Genomic DNA, 24,919 nt, shown 5'->3' with positions numbered 1-24,919 from the left:
TATCCTGTATTTGTATAAATACCGTACTGTTTTACTACTTTATTGATAGCCTGTATATCCTAAAATGGATTTTACTGAAAAAAAATGCACAGTTTTGTGATGCAGTCTTTGTTTTATTTGTTTTTTCTAAGAAAAAGTACAAAATGTTAGTTGTCACTCTAGGAATGTCGTGTTATCTTATATAGATGTTATTGCAGAGTTAAAAGCACGTAAATATACAGTTTATATAGAGGCCAACCGAGGATTGCAATTCATCAACAATTATGTTTTATTTTCACATAAAAATTTATGATCGCAAAAATCAGTGCGCGTTTGAAAAATGCTCGGCAGTTGGTGTATCCCGCTAGTTTGGCATTTGAGCGGTTAAAATACATCATTTATTTTGTTTGCGCTGTCATTAATCCACGCGGTTAATTAATTATACACATGAAGTTCACCGTACGATGCAATAGGCCCCAGAGAGTGACTAATTATTGCGAAGGATTACATTGTCCAGACGGGGCACGGACGGGTGTTAGGAGGTGTTTCAAAGGACCAGATCGGCGTATGAGATGCCGTCAGATTCGGCAGACTCCATCCCGTTCCTGAGGTGTTCCAATGTGTTGTTGAAGTGGACGTTCACAAGTTCTGTTTCTTCGGACTGCTCCAGGTTTGGCAACTCTTCGCGAATTTTGGAAATCACCTGGATAAACAGAAGTATAAAATCTCAACAAAAGATCAACATGTAATTCATTATCATCATTCCCTTTCCGCACCTAATGGTGCAATAGGGCACTGCATTGTTACACCAATCGCAGTGTACTTTGATCATTTTTGTTACATAAGGGTAAGACGATCAATCTTACGCTTCAGGTACCAGTCCAGGGACTACGAAATATTCTAGTGTAAAAACACCCTTTAAAATAAATATTTCATGTAAACTATGTCAGGAATCGAACCCGAGCCTCTCGCATGGTAGACAAACGCGTGCACACGAACATCACCACACACATTAGCACTACAAACAGTTATCAGTGCTACCAGAGGGTGGAATGTACTGTGTGAAGTTAGCTTCAGTGTGCGGTACTAATCTTGCTAACTAGCGACCCCCCCTAGCGGGTGTTTTATTGTAGAGATACCACACCAAATCATGGAAAAAAACACACATATTACTAAAAATGTATCTATTTAAATCACAAATTATTGGGTTAATACTTAAAATCTATCAGTGATTAATAAAAACATTTTTTTCAGCATTTGTTGGTAGCAAAGGATCATGCCATTCCTCATGAATAATACCTCGCGAGATCTTGTTGTTACACAGCAAACACACAGCCAGTTTATTATATTCTCAAATAGACGATTTTTTTTTCAATATTGCCATGATGTACAATGAACAAATAATTAATAATTACTAATAATTATTACTAATAAAGACTATTAGTAACACAATGTAATAATGAATAACTAACGCGTGTTGCGACATGATCTACTCGCCCCTGCACGCACTGCAATGAGACAGGTCGTAACCTGTCACGCGCAAAATGCACACATCTTTTAGCCGAATATTCGGTATTCGGCTAAATCAGCATTAGTGGCATCTCTATTGTATCGTATCGTGTGAAGTTAGCTAGTGTACGAGCGTGTTGAATGAAGTTATTGCGATGTGTTAATCGTGGTAATCGGTGATACCACCATAACATCTAGGTACCGTTAGACAATTATAATTTTATGTTGAAATCTAATGTTTGTGTTTTTGCCATTTCATGATGATATTATTTCATTACTAAAAATTTTCTAGGTATTTTAATTAAATTGATTTTCCAACATTTCGGTGTACACAAATCTTAATTTACGATGTAACTGTAAAATTAGCTATCGAATCGCCTTCTTCAATATTAATTGTCATATTTATTTATTTATACTTTTACATTGTTTGTATTATTTTTTTATACAGAATAATGTTCCCTCACTGGGGTGTCCCGTGCCGAGGGAAACATTTTACAAAAATGTGAAACATGCCTAAGATAATAATATTAATTATATTGTTCATTATTATCACACAAAACAAAATAATTCGGTCGGTACTCTGAATTCACACCTCGAAGCTATCTTCATATGCCACACTGGATGAAGGCCACAATCTTTCAACTAGTATGTATAATCTGTGCGAGTGCGGCCGATGTCACACGTTTGTTTGTATTGTCCATACAGTGAAAAGTGTGTGTGTCACTCACTTAAACACACTGTAGTACTACAATGAGGAATTCCACTGTTTTCTAATTAATTTTTTTTCTATTAGCGTACTATTTAACTAAGCAAAAATATATATATTTATTTTTTTTGTACGTTATTTACAAAGATATGATTTTTAAAGTTACATTCATCAAATACCGCGCCAAATGACTGTAATCAGTGTGTCACTTTTCAGTAGTGACGTCATGAAACGGTTGGCGTTCTTACTTTCACTGACCGCGGTAAGTTCTATTTCTCCAGCCTATAACAAAACTGACAAGAATCTATGGAATATTGCTTTGATTACTTCATTAAGTTGATCGTAATTTGCTCATTTCTATGTTATGGTTATTTTTACGAACGTTTCAATTTAGAAAAACCTAGAAAGTTGACATAATCTCTGGTTGAAATGTCAACAAAGTATTATTGGCCGGATTTCGGGTCGTAGATCGTAATCGAATTATTCGCCGCCAAATCACCAATCACAAATTATACTCTTTTTTTTCTATGGTCAAAACGTTCCTTATAAGGTGCGGGGGCTTTAAAGCAGAAACCGGAAATACTACACGTAGATATAAGGAGTGACGTCATTATTTACGATTTTAAACATTTTTTATTTATTTTTGCATGAGTTTTTGAGATATTTCATCCTACTCCAAAATTTTTAAATATGCACGTGTACACGAAAACATTTTTAAAATTTAATTCTGGGTTGGGCTGGAATTCCTCATAGTGAGAGCTACACATGGTGTGGTCTCATCGCTGTTGGAAACGGGTTGGGGGCGCTTTATCAATATTTAAATATATATGTATGTATATATTTGATGTTAACTGTAAATATGTAAGTAGAGCTATTAATTACAGTCGAACTTGGTTATTACAAGGAAGATGGAGTTGGTTATATACACTTCAGTTTGACAACATTACCTTGTTTAGTACGGCCATGGTGATGTGGGAGTTGCTCTTCTCGAAGAAGTACACGTAATGATTGAGAAGTTCCACCAGTAGCTGTACTTGAACCGTGGGATCCATGCACTGTGATGCTATACGGGCCCCCTTGTTAAGGCACTCCAAAACTCGCTTTCCATCGCGCATCTATACAAAATTCAAGACAAATATGTTTTGAGCTAATGATTAATCATTCTAATCAAATGCAAGTATAAATTATGCAAATTCACGACGAATGTGATTATTTTGTCAGCAGAAATTTGAAATGCTGTAAGGGACAGAGTGTAAATTATTATATTAAAGAGGGAAAAGAAATTTTATTAAAACATATATTTTTAAACAAAGTCAGATCAAAATAACTCCCTACGGATGAAATCCAGCCAGTCTGCAAACATTTGGACATACTCAAAACATTGTTGAATTGACTAACTGGTAAAATTGTTTTCAGGCGTTGCCTAGTAGGTGAATTGGTTCAGCCGGATCAATCTCACCCGCATGATAAAAGTTTCAACTCTTTTACTTCACAAAAGTCAACAGATTGAGAAAATGTGGATGTTCAAACATAGGCAGAATGGTGAATGTTACACGGTGTGTAAGTGGTCACTTAAACCAGCCGATGACAGGCCATAAGCCCTGTAAATGCCAAGACTTCCATATTCACTTCACAAAATGTTTTCCCTCTCTGTTTCAACAAATTTAGAACTAAGCTGTATTTAGAATACCAATTCAGTGCCTTAAACACAGCTGGATGCAGAAAGGGGATGATGATCATGAAACTTCTTTAAAAAAAAAACATAAATAAATATGTTTTTATTAAATTTAGACTTGATTATATAATATAGACTTGATTGAAACGTTCAAAATCTTACCTGAGCAAAATAATGTACCCAAGTTGAAATCAAAATTCATCATTTATTTATTTTCTTCTATTCAGAAAACATACAGTCATACATAATAAGTATTAAAAACAACAATTTTTTAACATAAATAGATCAATTAAATAAATTATGCAAAAGATATAAACATTAAATGTGACAAAAAAAAAATAGTAATAATAATTTCAAGTGAGAAAAGAATAATTGTTAACATTTGCATTTTGCATGGAGGTAATAAATTAAAATAAATAAAAATACCGAATGCACACTCAGAGCCATCCACGCACACACACATGAACGCACATGTAAAACATACACAAACATATACATTACATGCGGCACATATACATAGCACATTCAGCAACTATCCCAAATAATCGACCCCATGAAGAAATTTTCTGTATAAATGCAACGTGCAGTTAAAAATGTCTACATCAATACTGAGTCCGTTATAATTTCTACCGGTACGTCTAATGAATGAATTTGAGGTATAATTGTTTTTACAAGTTTTTGTTTTCACTATGGATAAAAACCGCCATCTCAGAGGTCATTCATTGAAATTAAACGCTGCCTCCTTCGCATCCAACCCCGGGAAGAACTTCCTGACAAACCGAGTCGTGGAGAAATGGAATGGCCTTCCAGAGAAAGTGATCGGTGCTAGTTCAGTGAATGTTAACTAGACGCACACAGCAATGTATAATGTTTAATAACCGTGTACACTTGATATACACGCATCAGCTTCATAGCTGCTAGTGTATTATTAATAATAATAATAATGTTTTACTAACCTCTTCCCTGTTAATGTTCTTTCCACTCCAGAAGAGATGTGCGCAGGCCGTAACTCCTCGACACTGGTCCGGCTTCTTGAGCAATTTACTGGCCGCGAGGGCACATTGAGTCCTGATGGGCTCTGCGTTCTCCTCACCTAAATAATCATAATATCAGCATCGTCAGTCTGGAACCCCTCGTACAAATGCAACTCTTTTAGCTCGGAAAGAGTTCGGCGGAAGTTTTTACGCTACATAAGGTTCAAAAAGGGTAAACCTGTGCATGAAATTTGCTACCAAACTTTGATGTCTGTTGAGCTCATCGATTTCAACAATTTTTTTTAATACAATCAAGATTTTATTTAAAAATGTAAAAGCATTTTTTAAAGAAATCTAAATATATGTTACATCGGCATTGAGAAGGGTGTAAAAACAAAATACTGAATAAAAAATCACAATTTTTAGAAACGTTATTTTACTTTTTAGTACGTGCAATATGTGGATTCCATATCTTCTCTGACGTCTGAGGCCAACTTTTTGATGGTTTTTGTTTTTTCACCTAACTATTTTGTACCGTAAACAAATGTATAAACTGTAGAGTTTTATCAAGGAATATCCCGAATACCTACATACAAAAAACATCACTGATATTGAAGAGATAGAGGTGTAATATAACTACGTTCTTACTTTGTGTAAAATCATTAATCACTAAGTAAATACGTAGTTATATTATTCAACATGGAAAATCACAAAGTTAGCGGTTTAAATATGATTTTTATTTAGATAGAGTATGTTTACCAAAGCAGTACATCTGCTCAAATGTTGAGACTATTAGTGTGATGGCCGACAGCTGGGCCTTGGAGTCCGATATCTCATCTTCGTACAAGGAGAAGGCCTGCGAGAGGAACTCGTACGCTATCGTCTCGTAGTTCTCGAACTGGATGAGACCGATGGCCAAGGCACCTTGCAGGAATAATCTACAAAATGCAATCATAAATATTTATCAACACATTTTAGCGACTTGGTGGGATTTTAGTAACTAAAAATAAATTTTAAAAATAATTAAAATGTTAAAAATGTAAAAATGTATATATTTTTTAATTGACATATTACAACAGAGATTGAGAATCTTTAAGAAAAGGAGTATGGAAGTCTAGGCATTAACAGGGCTGATGACCTGCGGTTGTTTGGTTTAAGTGGCCACTTTACACACTGTGTAGCAATTTATTGTATTACCAGCGCTATGATTTTTTAAAGTTTTGTATTTCTGAAATTACCGTGTGTGTGACGTCTCAGATTCCGTTTCGTTCTTCTCGATCATTTCTGCCGGTTGATCCGTTGATGGTAAGTAAACGGAAAATCTTCCACAAATCTCTTATCGATGGTTGATTCATTTGAACTAGTGACATTCAAAGTACTTCGTTTTTAATAAAATATTTTTTTGTTACTAAAATATTTTCAAGAAACTTTGCTGTATACATAATTTAATGCTCTAATGTAATAAGAAAATATTTTTTGTATCAAATTTCCCGTACGGCTGAAGTTCCTTATTGTAATAGTAAAATAAGCTGGCCAATAAAGAGCCAAGAAGTTAAATAAATAAAAAAATAGATTATTTTTACAGGAGTTAAAAAGATAAAAGTTAATTAGCGACTGTATACATTAGAGGTGTGTAGTTCGCGAACGACCCTGTCATACTGACAAGGTCAGAAACATTGAACTAGAGACATGTTTCTTTATCTCGGTCAGTTAGTTCGCGAACTAAATGGCTCTTTGTGTTATTTGGCTCTTTGTGTCATTTGGCTCTTTGTGTCATTTGGATCTTTAATATCTTCGTGTCTTATGGACCTCTAGCTCATTTCGTTCATTCATTGAACGAGATTGTGTCCTTATCTCTGTTGTAAGTAGGTAGATTAGGTACCTACATATACACTCTATATCTATGGTAGGTACCTAAATGCCTAAACTGGCTGCTTTGTTCTTCTCCCGCGCTGTGTCGCACTTGAAATTTAATTGACACTAATTATGAAATGTCGCGATAAAAATGCTATTTTATGAATTATTATTTACATTGAGATGAAAACATTAGGTATTCGTATTTCATTAATGCCCTCTTAGTGAAAAAGAGGTTAGTTTGTTCACTCGAGTTATATATTTTTGTGTTCAGTATAAATAATTACAGAAACAAATTAATTAATTAATTTGTTTATCAATTCATTATAAAAACATTCATATTCACTAACCTAATAATGGCTTTTTAGGCTGTGCCCGTGTTAAACCATAATAATTTACATTAAAAAAATATAAAGTAACTTAAAATAAATAGTGATTAAAATATATCAATTTCAGAATAACAGTCCAATCGGACGATATAACATTAAAAAATAATTACAAATGAAACAATGTAAAAAATAACAACCTAATTGTGGAATAACTTATTAGGTCAGTTATCCATTTTGTGCTAGAGGCCGACTAATGTTTTTAATTTTTTTTTATTTATGTATATTTTTTTTTATTTGCTATAGTTTATTTTATAATATATATGTTTCGGATTCATTTTCTTGTATTCAAGTGTCAAGCCATTCCTTCCTTTGATTCCGGTGGTCCTTGTTTTGAATCCCAATGTACCTACTTCTCCCTGACGGCGAGTCAAGAAAGCAACGCGTGACAACACAACGAAAAAACCGTACCGCGAACAACAACGAAAACCGTACCGATTTTCGAATCACCAACATACAAAAACGTGCAGTGACCAGTGCAAACGATAACGGTGTCTTTCTGGACCAGTGCCAAAGGGAGGAAACCGTAAGTCCTTACTCCTTTCATTAATTCCAGGATTGACACTCAAAACCATAACGTCAATTAGTTTAGCCAAAATCAAACGTCCCCTGTTTTCTTCGAACACGCGTATCGCGAGAGGGCAGGCCTTGTTTACAGTCCCGAGGTCGAAGGTATCGAGCATCCAACAATATATATTATAACTACACACGTTATAAAAATAAAAAACTAATTTTTAAAAATGTTAACCCTCTAAGGGATTTAAAAAATTAATTGTAAAAGTAAATAAAAAATAAATAAAACTAGCATGAAATTTAACCTTCTATAATATATAATATATATATTTTTTTTGTAAATAAAATAATTTATCTGTTTTCTACAGGTTTGTGATATAATTTTGTGAAAGAACAATATTATCAAATCTATAAAGAAAATCATGCTGACAAATCAGCCAAAGGTTTAGAATTATTTGTTTTATTCATCGCTCGTACGCATTTAGCTCAAGCGAACGAAAGAACGAAACGAACTAGAGACACGAAAGATATGGAGACACAAATGATACGATGATGCGAAAGATGCGGAGATATGATGACCTAAATGAGCCGAATGAGCAAAAGACACATTCGTTCAATTGAACCACTTAAAAGATACGGTCACTTTGGTGATGCAGATCAAGTGACACGTATCCTCTCGGTGACAGGGTCTTACCCACGTCTAGTATAAATTCTTTGCACTCCTTGCAATTATGACATAAGTAAAGTAAATAAATTATGACATAAGAAGATTGCAATATTTACTTCAAAATTCCACCAGCCATCTCTCAAGCAAAGAGCAATAAAACTCTATGACGATAATATAAGACAATCGACATATTTACCTAAGGGGAAGTTCAGCCATTTCTGCCTTGACGAGTTGCGTAATGGTAGCGTGACAGAACTGGAATATTTGCATACACTTCTTCTCCCACATTTCATCCTAAAAAATAATGTAACATCAAAATTCATATTTTAAACAAAAAAGGAAAAAAAAACATATTTTTACATTGGGGCATTCCATTGTGACTGGTGAGACATATAACATAGATTAAAACCCTTCAATCACATTTTTCAAGAAGCCGACAAAAAAATGTAAATGTAAATTCAGTAAATCATTTTTATTAAAAAAGTTATTTAATATCATTTTCGTAATGATTAATGTCCGATAAACACAATAAACCGCCTTTAAAATTACTACTAAAACAAAGGCGGCAATAAATGTCCGTAAAACACAATAAACAACTGTCTGATGATTTCTAAGTTTTGTCTATTGATTCAATTTACCAACAAGCTGATATATCTGTGGCTTGGATCTAAAATGGTCAATGTCAGATTCCATATTTTTCTTGCCACCATTTTGTAGAGGGCCGATGTCAATTAAAAAACTTATTATATTGAACTATTTTATACACACATACATGCGTGATAATGTTTTTTATTAGTATTTGTTTTCGAAATCGTCAAAGAGTTCATTATAACACCACAAAATTGCTAAATCATTACTCTCATAATCCAAGCCACAGATATAATGATAATAATTTTGAGTATTATTCAATTAAAATCTATAACCTACTTCCACTATCTATTAAAGCAATTAGTAATGAGAAAATGTTTAAAAGGGCTATAAAAAAATGGATAGTGGAGCTAGGTAGAAGTAAAATGGATTGTCTCATTCGCCCATACCAATGCTGAATCAACTGCTCCACAACTGTATGGCTTATGTTAGGTTTTTGTTGTTTTCATTGTGTGTTTTTTAATATAAATAATATAGATGTATATAAATACCTTGTTTTTAAAACTGTCTGAATATTTGTTAATTATGTTTGTTTTTTAAGTGAGTCTTCTTTGTTTATTCTCAAATGTAATAAAAAAAAAACTAAATTGTTAAGTGTCCTCGGCACGGGAAACCCCAGTGAGGTCACATTATTTTTATTATTAATTATAGTTTGTAAGCGAAAAAATATGAATAAATAAATAATAAATAAATAGACTAGATACCATGTAACTCCAGACTCTTGAGCTGTCAGTTTTCAGTGCGAATTGCAACTTTCTCTGACATTAATTGCTGACATAAAAAAATGTAAAACGGGGTTTAAAGGTACTAAAAAATACAAAAACTGGACTTGTGGGAAAATGCAAATCAGGGAGACGTAATTTTGGGATTTTTTTCATCTGTTTTGTTGTATTTCTTTTGTCAATATATAGACATTCACAAAAATGAAATAAAGTATCCCAAATAAATCAATATGATATTAATTTAATTTTATATGTTTTCTTCAGTTAGTCAACATTACATGTGATTATTATAAACATGTGTTACCTCTTTAGCTAGTTGTTTGTAGGTGTAGGCTAACTTGTACGCCTGGAACAGTATGGGAGGAACGGTGTGGGGCAGTCTCCGGGGACCCCCTTCGGACAGCAGCTTCTTTGCACTCTTCAAGATGAGATATTGCTGGTCGGGAGAGTCCGACTTGAAGTGGTGAATTAACCTGGTAAATTAGTGCAGTAATTTTTTTTAAAAACATTTGATCTTACAGCATGTATTTGTGGATATTCACAATGCTAATGTTAATGTCAGCAAAACTACAACATATTTATTTATTATATGCGCCTAGAGCGCTTTTACATGACTTTTACAGGTACAAAATTACAATTCAAGCGTTTCTTATTCGCCCATACCAATATTAAATAAACTGCTGCACAAGTGTATAGCTTATGTTAGGTTTTTGTTATTTTCATTGTGTGTTTTGTAATATAAATGATATAGATGTACATAAATACCTTGTTTTTAAAACTGTCTGAATATTTGTTAATTATCTTCGTTTTTTCAAGTTAGTCTTCTTTGATTATTCTCAAATGTAATTTAAAAAAAAGTATATTGTTAAGTGTCCTCGGCGCGGGAAACCCCAGTGAGGTCACATTATTTTTATTATTAATTATAAATTGTAAGCAAAAATATGAATAAATAAATAAATATAACAAGTCAAGTTTCGTAAATATGTATTAAATAAATAGAAATATATATATTGTTTTTAAGTATCGAATTACATAATGATTTATAGATAGACAAGCTGGACCCGGCAATGCTTTGCTATTGCTAAATTTGAGTACTTACTCGTATATATATTAAATGAACACAATCGAAAGTTTGATATCAATTATTGTATTTAGTTAAAATTAGATATACGTTGTCAGAGAATTTTGGTAAATGGGTATTTGAACATTGTTTTTCTGTCACTGTCTTGAAGATGCCTCCCCGATGCTATGCAAAAAAGAATCTGATTTGGATCCATAAAAAGCAAATGTTTTTTGTAAACATTCAAAAATGAACTTTTTTTATAAACAAAAAAACAACATCCTTCCATTTTTATGAGTGCATTCTCATCAAATGCGATTTTATTTGTACGTAACAGATTGTAGATTTTAAAAACTATAAATATGCCCATGGCAAAGCTTATGATTTTGCCGAAAAAGACACGTTAATCGGTCCAAACGTAGACTGGAATAATGTTCATCTATTTAGTACTTTGATACTTATCAGTCTCGTTAAATCAGGGACGTCCGGTGTGCCATATTGATCAATAATAGTAACAATAATTAAACTTTTATAGCTGGTAGCCTGGAGGGTGTTTGTGGACACCGTATGCTTCAACTAGGGAGCTGACATGGAATAATGATGATGATAAATAATATCTTAACTTAAAACTCGGGCAAAGGTTTTTAGGACTCAAAATATTCTATGTATTCCTGAACTTTGTAAAACCATGACCTGGATGCTGCGGATGCCCCAGAAATTTTCTTGCCCAAGCTGTCTCTTCGTCATACCTGCGGACTCTGGCCGTCCTAGAAAATTGTGATGACGATCTTTCGGCTTTATTGTGCGGAGCTAAGGGACGCGGGATTGACGTGGGAGGAGGTGAGAATGCTGGCTAGCAATAGGGTCTCCGGAAGGCATTTAGAAGCGGATGTGGAAAAGAAGAAGAATGTAAATACTAAACGCGGTTTCCCACCATGACTGAATTAGCCCTTTAAGGTAATCGGCCAGGAATAGTATCGAAAAATTATGTTTTATACTAAACTGAACAGTACCTGGCTAATAATCCTTGTTCTTCTAGGAAGTCTTCGGCGTCCTGAGGAGCAGCGGGTTGGTCTGGTTGGTCGGACACCAGGCAGGACAACATGCTCAGAACTGCGCTGACCTGAAGAAAGAAAATGTAATAATTTTTTTTACTATTTTTTTAATCTTTTTATTTAATATAATAAAAGGTTACAACATGTTAACAAAAAGAAATACATAATAAAGTGAAAGTACAGTAACAAAAAACGAAACGAAATACCGCACCAAAAAAGAAGCAACCTCTTGTGCTTGCTGTGGGATTACAATATTAATAATTTAAGTACAAAATGCACATATATTTCAAAAAATAAATGACGTCAGGAGCTTGCATAGCACTGACCCCCACCACTAAGGCATCAGCGAGAGTGACAGAAAAACTATATTCTAATCTATTCATCGAACCAGTCTCCCGCAGCTTATCCTCTCGAAGACCTAGGCTTGGAGGGTGAGAACCGACATACGGGGACCTGTCACAATATATCTGCTCGGGTCGCAGTGACGTCAGGAGTGAATAAAAACCTAATACAGAGGATAGACCTTACCTGGTCCTGCGTGGTGATGAGGGTGCCATTGTCCAGTACGCTAGTCAGCAGGTACACGGCGAGGGCCTTACGTCCGCAGTAGTCGAGGTACTGCAGCAGGTTGGCGTACTCCTTGAGACGAATCACCGTGAGGATGTCGGCGTAGTGGTCCACGGGAAGCTTCAGTAACCGTGTTAGCTCCTTGCAAACATTTGTGTTGTAGTCCACTCTGAAATCATAAATCACAGTCACATCTACGGTTCCCATCCGTATAAGACAAAGAGACTTGATTTAATAGTCCCATACTAAGCATAATATTGATAGAATTCATTACTTAAGTATACCTTGATAAAGAAGCTTGTATAGCTTTGAAACCGGTCAGTAGAAAAAAAAAGTGGTTAAAAACAAAGTTGTTTTATTTATTTTATTATGTAAATAAATCTATTTGCGATTAATAAAATAAAATAAATCTACATGTCGGCTATTGAAATAATTTTTCCAGTTTTCTATGTAGCCTGGAATACGTAATTTGAATGGTATTTAAAATAGGGTACCTACTTGGTGATTTGTAGTTTATTAAAGATGGCGATAGTGTTTTGCAGAACCTTGTCAATATAATCTTCTCGTGAGGGGTAACACTTGTGTGCGAGCCCAAGTAGGGCCACCTGTAGAGACACCATGTCTTCAGGGGGCATATCTTGCCTGCTCTGTGGACAAAAACTAGCACCATTCATTTATGTTCACCTACCCTAAAAGGAAAACTATATACGTGGTATATCCAAAATGTGCTGCTAGTATTATATTTCTTGCCATTGCAGTTTTGTGCACGTGTAACACTCGACCTATTGAGGAGTTGACGCCGTTATGAGTTAGTCGACTGTTGTGTATGCTTCATGGTGCTCGTTTGAAATGCCTAATAAAATTGAAAATTCTGCCGCTGTAAGATAAGGGGTATGTAACTCATTCTCTTAAGTGGTTATGTGCCATAAACGCATTAACGCGCTCTCCATTTCTGTGCTCAAAGGGCCGGCCATACAAAAATAGTGTGCATCTTTACGCGTTTTACGTGACGAGGTTAGGTATTCCGAAAGATTTTAGATTTCGAACAATCGGAGGCTTCCGTTAGAAGCTCGATGAAATACTAGGACACGAGGAATTATTCAAATTATTGACATGACATTGGTTCAAATGAGAGATAAGTTTCACGTTTAAAACGCGTTGATAATACAGGATTTTATACCCCCCCTGAGTCTGTCAAACATAGTCTGTTGTCGATCTATGATATTATTTTTGGTAATATCTAATGATATTATTTTTAAAATCTTGTTTTCTTCTACAGACTCAAAATGGAAGGAGAACATAAATGTATGATGGATACTATGTATGAAGATATAATGTATGAAATATATAATGATGAAGAATGTGAATGTATGTGGCAAGTGACAACCTGACATTTTGCAAAAAAATTGATTGCGGTTTTTCTGAGAAATGGCAGATAGTGTATTTATTTGGTTAATTTTTTATGACTCTTTTTTGACATATGTACTTTAAAATAATTATTTTGGGTTTTATCTTTGCAAAAAATTGCCTAAAATTTTGCAGCCTGCTGGGAACTGCTGTAGCATTTAAATGAATGTTATGATAATGTGCACGACGACGAATGAAGTAGGCGTCCATCTTTGATTAGTGATAAACTCGTTCACAATAATGGCTTTTTAAATATTAAAGGTAAAATACATAATTATAATAATAAAAATATGTTTATAGTTTTATTATATTTACGTATTTTTATTATTATAATTAAAATGCAGTTCCACCAAGAAATGTCAGTAGAAAAACTCAATCTATTAAAATAGATAATTCATTACCTGTGTAATAGAAGCAACTTGATCCGAGAACACATCAAACAGTTGTACGTCTGATGTGCCAGTTTCTGACCCTTCATCATTAACTACGACCATAGTTATGTTACCCTCGTTTCTCTGAAATAATGCATAAAAAAAGATAACAGACTTAACAAAATAATGTGATGTAAAATGATCGGATAGAAGGCAGCCAATCTATCAATGAGAGCACTGATGATATTCTTCAGATGTGAAAGTACGGGTTGGGCATAAATAAAACAGCTAAATTAATAAATTTTATTTTACCTGACTGAAAACGGCCAACCTATCGATGAGAGCGATGATGATATTCTTGATGTTGACTCCGGGTTGCAGCTCGGCACAAGACTTGAGGAACGGTTGAAGGGTTGCGAGATGGAACTCATCGGGAAACACCTAATATTGATCACATAATGTCATTTTTATTTCAATTACAGTAACCCTTTTTACGTTTTTCAGGGGAGCGAGAGGAAATGAAAAATGTATGGAAGAAGTAGAAATTACATGAAAATAAAATTAATTTGCTACGGTGTACATATACTTCCAGAAAAAAAAAACGTGATTGTTGGGGATTATCAGTATTTTTTTGACTATTTCCAATGATTTCACTAAAAATATTTTTATATTTTGTATTTTTTCAAAAAATATTATGCAATATGTTTTTTTATTTGATTTAAAAACAGCGTGTTAAAATTATTTTATGTGTAAAAAAAAATAACAAAAATTAAATTTTGAATTTGCATAAAATAACGTAAAATATTTTTTCCCCTAAATGTTGGGAAGTTTTATTTATACGGTATCACTTTTTTTTCTATGGCATCACTAAAAACAACTGTCATATACATAGCTGCAAAATTGTTTCACACTTTTATGAGAACTTTTTAAACCATCTTTTTTATAACTTTAAATATTTCTATTGTTGTGTTTTAAACATCGCAATTTATTGATATTATTATTATTGACCTACGCAGTGACAGCAGGCTTGAGAGAAATTCAAGGCATCACAACTTTCGGAATGTGCGACCCCGAGAGCGACGACGGCGGCGAGACACGGCCAACACCTACCCCTTGCTTCACAACGTGCGTACCTGGATTATGCACTCCATGAGGTACTCCTGTGCGATGGCGTCTCGACACGACACAGCCTGCTCCAGAATACCGGGAAGTATCAGCTTCTTGTACTGCGGAAGGCCGGCACTCTCCAGTTGTGACAGCCTGACCAGATTGGTCCCGACCAATATACGGAGTTCCTCTCTCTCTCGCTCCCGCCTCTCTTTATCTCTGTAAAAAGTCTTCTGGTTAGCCTATGAATATTTTCAACACCTTTTTATTTAAATTGAAAGCGAAATAAAAAATTCAACTCTAATCTATATTATAAAATAGAGAAACACCTGGAGTGTCCTTGATGTTGCATTCGTACCCACAGTTTGTTCATTTCAGCAAAGTTCATCAGCACAAAATCAATGGCATCCTTTATCTAAAAAAATAAACAAATTATCCAATCAAATTAATAAAAATCTGTTTTAGTTTTGCAAAAATCCTGAACGCAGTTTGAAAATAGTGATTATTATTCTTTCAATCAGATGCCCGTCTGACGCTTCTATTCCACACGAATAATGCAAAAGGTCCATTCTTTGTACGATTTCTTCTAGTATTATCTTTTATTTGGTGTTCCGGGCCTCTTACTTACGCAGCAATTAGTCCCCCGTAACCCCAAACATGAAGAAAAGATAGTGAAATAAAGGATTAAGTCAAAATGTTTCAAATGTGAATTGAAAAATTTAAAAGATGACGCGATGTTCAGCGGTAATAATAATTATTATCTCATATTTATCTCTCTGACAAAATTTAAAAGTGACTGATAATTATATTTTTAAATATCTTTAAATTTAAAATTTACATTTTCGAATATAATTCATAGTATAAGGAATATTTATTATATTACTAACAAACTTTAAATTTTTGCATTGCGAAAATAACTATGTTGCATCCTCAATAAAACATGTTTATAATTACATATTTAAATAGTTTGTAAACCCTTCCAGATTATTACACTTAATGAAACATCTCTGTGTTCAGGCAGATGAAGAATATAGTTCTGCGTGTATTCCTACTTGGATCTTTTAAAAATCCCAGTCTACACAAATACATGGATGGCAGAAATCATCATTCATAGGATGATTTGCTAATAAAGAAAAATAGAAAAATTTGTTCTGGGTGTGAAATAGAACCAAAACCTCGGACGAGTATTTTTGACGCAACAGTTGCTTGCTCTCAGGTAAAAATCCTGAATAAGGAAATCGAGTGGAGATAAGTCTGCCTAGTTGTTTAGTGATTGGCGCGTTACCAGGCAGGGCTGACAGGAAATATTGATTTGAAAGATTGTTCAAACTGCGATATTTAATTGTTCCTGGACTGGCGCCTGAAACGTAAGACTGATCACTTTACTTTCATGTAACAGATTACCAAAATACAATGCATTCAGTTTAACAGTGCAGTGCCCTATGCACCACAGGATCCAGAAATGAGAATGATGATAATGAATGAAACAAAAAAGGGTTTAAATTTGCAGAAAAGGAGATCATTATGCGGTTTGATAATTTACTTTAGATTTTTTTTTTTTTAATAAAGAAATATTTGTGTTCTTATGATTTATCTATATATTTCAATTTGGAAGCCATTTACAACGAGTTGTAAATAACTCACTATAAAATATAAAATGGAAATCAAGTTGTGGCAGAGTGGGGTTTGCCCTCTGATCTGTGAATCCGAGACACTAGCCACTGGACCACGACCCGGTTCGGTTGAATGTTGTAAATCCTTACAGTTCCTTCGGCATCATTTTCAGCCTCTGTGACATCAGGGAGGACATTCCTGGTGCACTGCAGCAGGTAGTTCCTCAGAAACAGTCCTCGGAGCGGGTGCTGGACTCCCCGACACATCTCGACCAGATCCTGGAAGAGTAATAATCATTTTAACTATAGACCAGGTAATATAATGATGATATATTAAAAGAATACTTGTTTCATTCTAAAATTACACTTTTTAACAACCATGGTATTTATTTTGTATGAAAAAATTATGTGTAATATACAGAAATAAACTTAACGGTTAAAAAAATAAAGTAAAATATTTACAATACTTCCATATATATGTATGCAAGAGGTAAACTACGGTGGCTCTAGATATTATTAAATTGATTTATTAATATGTTAAAACTTTTCGTCCTCTAATGCGAGATGAATAGCATTAACTTTTTTTTTTTCCAATGACAATAATTTTTATTTTTGTAATGTTGAAAGATCATAAAATAGAATTACAGTAGTCTCGCTAATCCAAACACGCGTAATTCGAACGTCCGGTTAATCCGAACATGCCCCGGAACGAAATAATTAGTTTTTTAATGTGACAAAAATACGCATTTCTTAATAAGTGCATGTTGTCAAATCAATTAAAAAACAAATCAAATATTTATTAAATACAGTACACTTTTTTTATTTAATACTTAGGTTTAACAGCATAATTAGGCTAGCAAAACAATGTAAAAACTTAGGCTAAAACATTAGTTAAAAAATTGTATTCTGTACTATTTACATAATATATGCAACTATTATAATACAAGAGACTCATTCTTTCGCTTCCAACCGCGTTATCACGGTTATTTCGGCTAATCCGAACAATCAGCTAATATGAACAAAGTCCGGTCCCAATTAGTTCGGATCGGAACTGTACTGTAGTTATTTCCTGAAAAAACTGAACTGAACTTTACTGTTGGTTTATCAAAAATGTTAACTAATTTTGTATGACAATAAATTCATGACAATTATTTTATTTTATTTTATTTCATTGGAAAGCCAACAGACATTTATAAATTTATAAGATACAATTATACCATAAATACATATCATAAAGTCAAATTAGAGGCTTCCACATAATATTGTTATTGTAAATGTTGTCACATAAAAATTATACATAACATAAAATAACTAATCATACAAAACCTATAGTATTACTAGAAATGTAAATGTTAATGTAATACATATTATTCGAAATATATCTACTTTTGAATATTGGTCACACGGTTGCACATTATAATATATAATACAACTATAGTTGACCATACAGTGTACATTTATAATGTGCCTACATACAGAACTGCACATAACCTGCATAATATAGGCTGCGGATTCAAGGCGCAACATCATAACTTGAATATTTTTGGAAATTTCACTTTTAAAGGAAGTTAAAGATATGTTATTAATATCAATACAATTTAATTTCTGATTACACATATTGCAGGTTCGATTTACAAATGAATTTTGAAAAGATTTAGTGGAACATTTAGAAATTTTAAAAAGAGATCAGTTTCTGGTCTGCGTTACTTAATTAATTAAAAGCTATTGGTGGTATTTAATTACATTTAATTATTTAAAAAACTAGTTTTTTTATTTTTTCTTAGAAATCTATTCAGAATTCTTGTTTAGTTTTCTGATCCATGTGAAAAAATATCCATAAGAATAAAAGTATTTGAATCACAAGAGAGCAGAAACCCACCTTGAGTAAGTCCCTCTTTAGACTGTTATTTGTCTTAATATAAACAAGGCCTACAGTGATGAGAAGGTATAGCCGAGGCACAATGTTCCCCGCGTGCTGAACAAGCTCATAGAGGTCCGCTACTCTCCGGCCTTTCTGAAATTCCTCCAGAAGGTACAACTCCAAGTGGCGTAACTCGTCGGTTATGGCCATGTCTGTTTAATGCCACTAAGGAAAATGCATGGAAATATTGACAAAGTTATTTATTTCACTATTGTAGTCAGAATGAGGAGCTCAGCATTATTTTATTTATTTTTGAGTAGACTATAAAACGAAGACAACAAAATAATATATTTTAACCCTCCCTCTCTCTCCGGTGATGTGTAGCTAGTACACATTGTGTCTAATAACTATAATATCTTTATAAATATTGGGTTTAGATTTTCAGTATTACTCCATTACACATTTACGTATCGACTGAAATAATTTGTTATTAAATAATAAGTACTTATTAGGCATAAAAAAAAGAATTTTATCGTAAATCGAGGATAAATTACAAATATCATCTAAAGTATACTCTCAGTCAGTCATGTCGTCCAGTACTATATATCTACTTAGTAGCTCTCGGGAAGTTGCCGCTGGTGCACGTTTCGCCCGAGTCGTTAGCGATACCCAATGGTTTTTTCATGTTTTCAGCAGTTAGATTTGAAATATTATCACCTTTGAATTAATTTATGGTTAATTAAAAAAAAAAAAAACAATTTTTCCCTCTTTAAGCTTCTTATTTTTTTAATGTGTAGTGTTACAGCACCGTAACGCGCGGGTGTATTTAGGACAGTAAGGGAAAGGTTAAATATTGTATTATAATCACTGATATTTTTTCAGTTTTGGAATTTTATTACTTCGGCCATGATGTCACTAGTTCTCTTTGGTTGAGTTGTCCTGATTGGTGGGTTGGCTTCCCGGAAATCGGAAATCTATCACAACACTATATCATTGGTTGATTTAGAAGAACTTGTAATGTCATTTAAAGTAGTTCCTTTTTATGAATTTTTTCACATTTTAGAGAAATTTTAAAGTACAATTAAATGCTCAGAAAACATTTTTTAGATCCAATTCCTCATAGCACTGAACTTCCTCATTACTTTACAGGTTGTTTAACCCATGAGATAATGTAGACTGTAAATATTAGATTAATATTACAAATGAAAAGTTAATGAATATAAAGCAGTTTACCCTCAGAGTAATAATGCGCCAAGCTATAGAGAAGCCCTATCGCTATGTTTCATAGAACGGAAGCGTTGATGTTTAGCGACCACTTCACTCTGCTTTTTCACATTTTTATAATTATAATTAAAAATGCAGTTCCACCAAGAAATGTCAGTAGAAAAACCCAATATATTAATTCTTTACTATGTATTTGTAAGTAAATAAACCATAGAGAATAATGGAATGAAAATTGGTAAAGGATACATAGCTCATAGTAGCTTTTGGGAGAGAGCATCGATGTCCTTAGCTCGCCGAGCATTGTAGAGGCGTGTTTCAGTGCCTCTGTAAGCTTTGATTTGTCCAAACATCTTTTCATCTGGAGTGCCTGGAAAATAAACATGCGCCGTTACTTAGGAAAAAAAAGAGTGAATAAATAAATAATGGAAAGATGATCAGTCTTACGCTTCAGGTGCCAGTCGAGGGACTATACACCATTTTAACCAGGGTTAAAACACCGTTTTTTAAATAAATATTTCACATCAACCATTAGAACCCGAGACTCACTTCACCACAAGGCCGACGAAAATAATTTGATAGATTATTTATATCTGTTAAACTACACAATGTCAATGACAAAATGAAAAAGTACATCATTTTTAACTTTACATTTTACATTACTGTACATATTTTATTTGTACGAAATATTCCCGATCAGCAAAAGTGATGGTATGAGGGGATATAATATCTTCTGACACAATAGTTTTAATAAAAAGTCGACAAATTAACATCACATATCACTCGTCACACGGGCTGTAAGAATTGTTTTATTTAGGTGTTTTTTAAGTACTTTGTATATTGTTTAGTGTTTTGTATATTTTTTAGGTCATCAAATTTATTGCTGTATACACGAAACTGCTTCTTTTTCTGTTCGTCCTTTCTTCTCTGTCGTTCCTAAGTTCTGAGGGTCGTGATCATTGGAACTCTCACCAGCCATTCCATTGACGAAGCGTCTCCACTCTTCACGGCACTGCGCCCTCTCCACAGCTCCATATAGGGTCGCCCGTGAGGTTGTTTTCACCTAGTCGATCCATCGAGCTGCAGCTCTGCCTCTGTTTCTTCATCCTGGCACATTGCCCGTGATTATTTTCTCCAGATTTTCTGGGTCACGTCTAGCTATGTGTCCGAAAAACTGCAGCATACATTGGCAGCATATGGCCGATAAGCGAACTTTTATGTTGAGTTCCTCCAGTATGGAGACATTTGTTCTTCTGGCTGTCCATGGTATTCTCAGCATTCGACGCCAACACCACATCTCGAAGGCGTCTATTCTTTCCTGCTCACTTAGTCCTAGGTTGTACGCAAGTTAAATTATTTGAAGATCTTATATTTATTTTATAAATTTAAATGAAAAAATTGAAGAACAGAAGTGATAATTAGTGACAGTAAAAATTGCCCAATAATATGATAATATAGATATTAGAAACTAGAACACCGATATGAAAACACAACAAATTTTGCAATTTTTCAATATTGGTTTTATTGTGATCCAACAGGAATCTTGTTCAAATATTGAAATTGCTCTGTTGACAGTATGGCGTAAACATTGGACCTGTCACATTACACAAATGATCAAATTACAAATACATATAATAATAAATGACACATTCGTTTGAAATTATGAACAATCAAATGATACCTGAACTTTGACGACACTGAGAGACTCGTCGAGCAGTTTTTCTTGCTCCTCCATAGGTGATGATTGATTCGTCATTGGCTGAAATACACGTAAAACACAAATAAATTGATAAAATGTCGACTAAATACAGTTTGATATGCCAAATAATTAGTAATTAAAGTCATTATCACAAACTGACGGCGAGCCAATCCCCAAATAAAGTAGTCATCGTTGATCGTGTTATCCGCTAGATGACAGAAAGTGCTACGCTGTTATGAGTTAAGCCGCGGAAAAAAATAAGTCAATGTTGTTTTAACAAGTCTGCAAAATTACCTTGAAACGTGTAGTATTTTTTTACCGCAACAATAATTCGCTGATAAGGCGGATATTTCTAAAACAAATAAATGTAGGCTGCACGACGCTCGCTCCGGTAACAGTTTTTGACAACTCGATAAAAGCGAAATAAATTTGTGCATTTATGGTATTTTGTGAATTATATAAACAGCTCTGTTTTTTGCGGGTAGATACTAAAAAAATAATTTTAAAAATGTTATTTTACAAGACAATTTATTGTTATAGCCATGAAATTAATACATTATAATTGTTTATATTTAATAATTAAGTTTTTTGTTTACTCACCAAGATCCTAATTGATATTTAATAAATTTTCAAAGAATCCAATTAAATTTTAGATAGCAACACTCTCTACAACAGAAACAAAGTTTGACAGCTCAATGAAAGCAAATTTTACCACCTGTCAAGCTGTCAAATATTGTTCATTTCACCATATTTTATTGTGACTAATAATTTATTCCATAGCTTACACGATATCTTTGAGGTTTTATCAAAATACAATAGTTACGAGTGACCGTCAGGCCTGTGGTCCGTGCTCATCTGAGGCTGCAATAAATTAAATATATGTTTTTCTGAGGTCGTAGTTCAATTGGCATCTAATGTTTCGGGTCAATTGTCAAGTGACATTTACATTACGATGAATGAAAACAATGAATCCAGACCGTCACTGAGCAACTATTTCGGAGATACAAATATATCTTCGTCCGCTGCGTTCTTCGATGAAATAACAGACAGACGAGACGTGCCCATAACTCCAATCAACAACACACTGGCTAATATCGGAGTCTTGGCGGAAGGTTGTTATAATGCACTGAATAATTGCGTTTCTTACATAATCTTACATTATGCGGTGATGACAGTTATTAACTTCTTCTGAATGTTTGTAGGTATTATTAGGCTTCTAGTCTAAAGTAGGAATATATTTGGATGGTAAATAGGTAGATGCCTACTCTTCTATGAAGTACTTTCTAGATTTTGAAAATAATGATTTTTCTGGTATTTTGAATTTAGAACTAGATGTGTCTGTCATTCATTTTTTGCGCCGAAGAATGTTTTGTTTTTTTGACAGCGATAATCTTTATGAATATTATTATGTTGGTACCTATATAAATATTTTAAATAACTTTTATAACTGTATGAAAAATAAGAGTGAGTTTATATTATTTTAATCAATATACGTGTTTCTAAGGTGTTGTTATTAAGTTTTGTTATGAGATCAATTTTACATCTCCAACTGTATCACTTAAATATTTGTGCAGAGAGTGAAAATCATTGAAATATTAAAGTATAATGTAAAGCGAACTCTCTCTCTAAACAGGAGTTTTCACTCTATTAGAGAGGTCATTTTTAATTATGTATGCACAAATCATTTGTAATTTTAAACTTATTTTGTCATCAATTAAAAAATAAAATCGGTGCGCCCTATAGAGCAAAATATTTTAAAACGTAGTAAAAACGAAAATGCATCCATAGTTACTAAGTTTGTTTATTTTTACCAGGGCTGGTATTCCAAATAGAATCAAATTTGAATACACCGGACTGTGTCCAAAAATCCCCCCGCTTTGCCCCACTTTCGCCGCGCGCATGCGTGAAGTCGCCGCGTGTTGTTGCCAGATCGTGAAAAATATAATCAAAAAAACAAAACTATAATCATTACAGCCAGATAATTATATTTAAAAAAAAAGCAATTTGTTAATTTCTCTAAAATTTTATTTTACACGCGAAAACATTGATTGACACAAAAGAGTAGATAAGTAAACGGTCATTTAATAAGAGTAATTTAATTGATGAACTTTGAACTTAAAAAAAAAACAAATTATATTTTACATGAAAACTGATATTTTTATGTTGTGTTATATAATATTTGATGTTTTTGATGAAGATAATGTCGGCCAAATGTCCACCACGGCGTCGTTTAATCCGAGAGGTCCAATTTTAATTAGTTCTCTTATTAGATTAGCAAAGTAGTGTAAAAAAATTTGACTACGCTGGCAACACTAACAAAGTGTCCATTTTGTTTTCTTTGACAATCTGACAGATGAAAAAATAATTCAATTTTTTAGTAATGCATTCGCTACTTGCACATGCATTTGCTACTTGCACATGCATTTGCTACTTACACATGATCCTAGCAGTATTTCTACACTTTAAAACGATATAACACGACACAGTTGAATTCAAATCGGGAGTTGCGTACTGAGCGACGTCTACAAAGAAACTAATGGGCCAAAACGTAAAACTACTCATTCAAGAGCAGTTTAGTCAAAATGTAAAACTACTCCGCCTTCTGTTTGATGTGCGTATGCAGTTTCTGGACTATTCTTAATTCTATGGTTATATTTGTAGACAGCTTGAATTTTTTTCGGAAATGAAAAAACCGAAGAAAACGGATCCTTAAGACCACATTAATGTTATAATTGTAAATCATTGTGTTTGGTTTCACGTGTTCCAATTTTTTTGACGTTTAATTATCAGTTTGATTATATATGGAGCAAAGTGTTGTCGCATGCAAAAAATAAAAATCCACAGATTAACCATTCTCTAAAGGGTAGAGAAGATTAAAATACCATCCCAGACATCACATGGAACATATAATTGGTAATGAATTCTCATTTTAATTTTTTCAGTAAATGACAAACCTCAAGGACCAAATTCAAATAACCAGGACCCTGCTGTGTGTAAAATCTTTGTGGACCAGTCCAGCGCAAACCAGCCAATATCCTTCACCTCGGAGTGCAAGGAAGATAAGATAGCTGCTCCTCTATTTGATATTCCCAGGACCATGACTACCGGGGTGAATCAGCTTCCAGATCCTTCCACTTTCTTTGACAACATCGGTCCCGCTGCCTCAATGAACTTATCTGGCTCCAACCAAAATATTACTGAGGGTTTTGGATCTTCGGTTGATCTTAGTTTGGAAAAAATCACATTATCGGTTTGTTTATTTTAAACATTTTATAACAGCTCCACCTTTAATTTTATTCCATAACTTCTGATCGATACTTTGAGC

General features: G+C 33.6%; 2 protein-coding genes across 2 annotated transcripts in view; one reads left to right on the top strand and one right to left on the bottom strand.

The window, feature by feature from the left end:
- Window positions 1-92: 92 nt before the first annotated feature.
- On the bottom strand, window positions 93-22,687 carry Vps35 (Vacuolar protein sorting 35). Its single transcript, XM_088239636.1, has 19 exons — window positions 22,380-22,687; window positions 21,889-22,082; window positions 21,577-21,654; window positions 20,145-20,265; window positions 18,693-18,886; window positions 16,964-17,092; window positions 15,530-15,615; window positions 15,227-15,419; window positions 14,406-14,534; window positions 14,124-14,237; window positions 12,814-12,962; window positions 12,277-12,484; window positions 11,707-11,816; window positions 9,938-10,106; window positions 8,460-8,557; window positions 5,603-5,781; window positions 4,826-4,962; window positions 3,142-3,309; window positions 93-682 (listed from the first exon to the last, which is right to left on the bottom strand). Exons 3-19 carry the CDS (start codon window positions 21,649-21,651, stop codon window positions 527-529), a joined length of 2,415 nt encoding a protein of 804 aa, XP_088095762.1. The 5' UTR covers window positions 21,652-21,654; window positions 21,889-22,082; window positions 22,380-22,687; the 3' UTR covers window positions 93-526.
- LOC148272731 (trafficking protein particle complex subunit 12) overlaps window positions 22,547-24,919 on the top strand; it is an 18,914-nt gene continuing 16,541 nt past the window's right edge. The window contains 2 exon segments of the mRNA XM_088239637.1: window positions 22,547-22,706; window positions 24,537-24,844. Of these exon segments, the coding sequence (XP_088095763.1) occupies window positions 22,547-22,706; window positions 24,537-24,844 (468 nt within the window).

Source organism: Micrasema longulum, unplaced genomic scaffold (assembly GCF_059751315.1).
Source record: "Micrasema longulum isolate JH-2025_06_02 unplaced genomic scaffold, ASM5975131v1 h1tg002208l, whole genome shotgun sequence".
NCBI lineage: Eukaryota > Metazoa > Arthropoda > Insecta > Trichoptera > Brachycentridae > Micrasema > Micrasema longulum.
The sequence above is the reverse complement of the archived record's forward strand: the minus strand, read 5'-3'. Positions and strand labels throughout refer to the sequence as shown.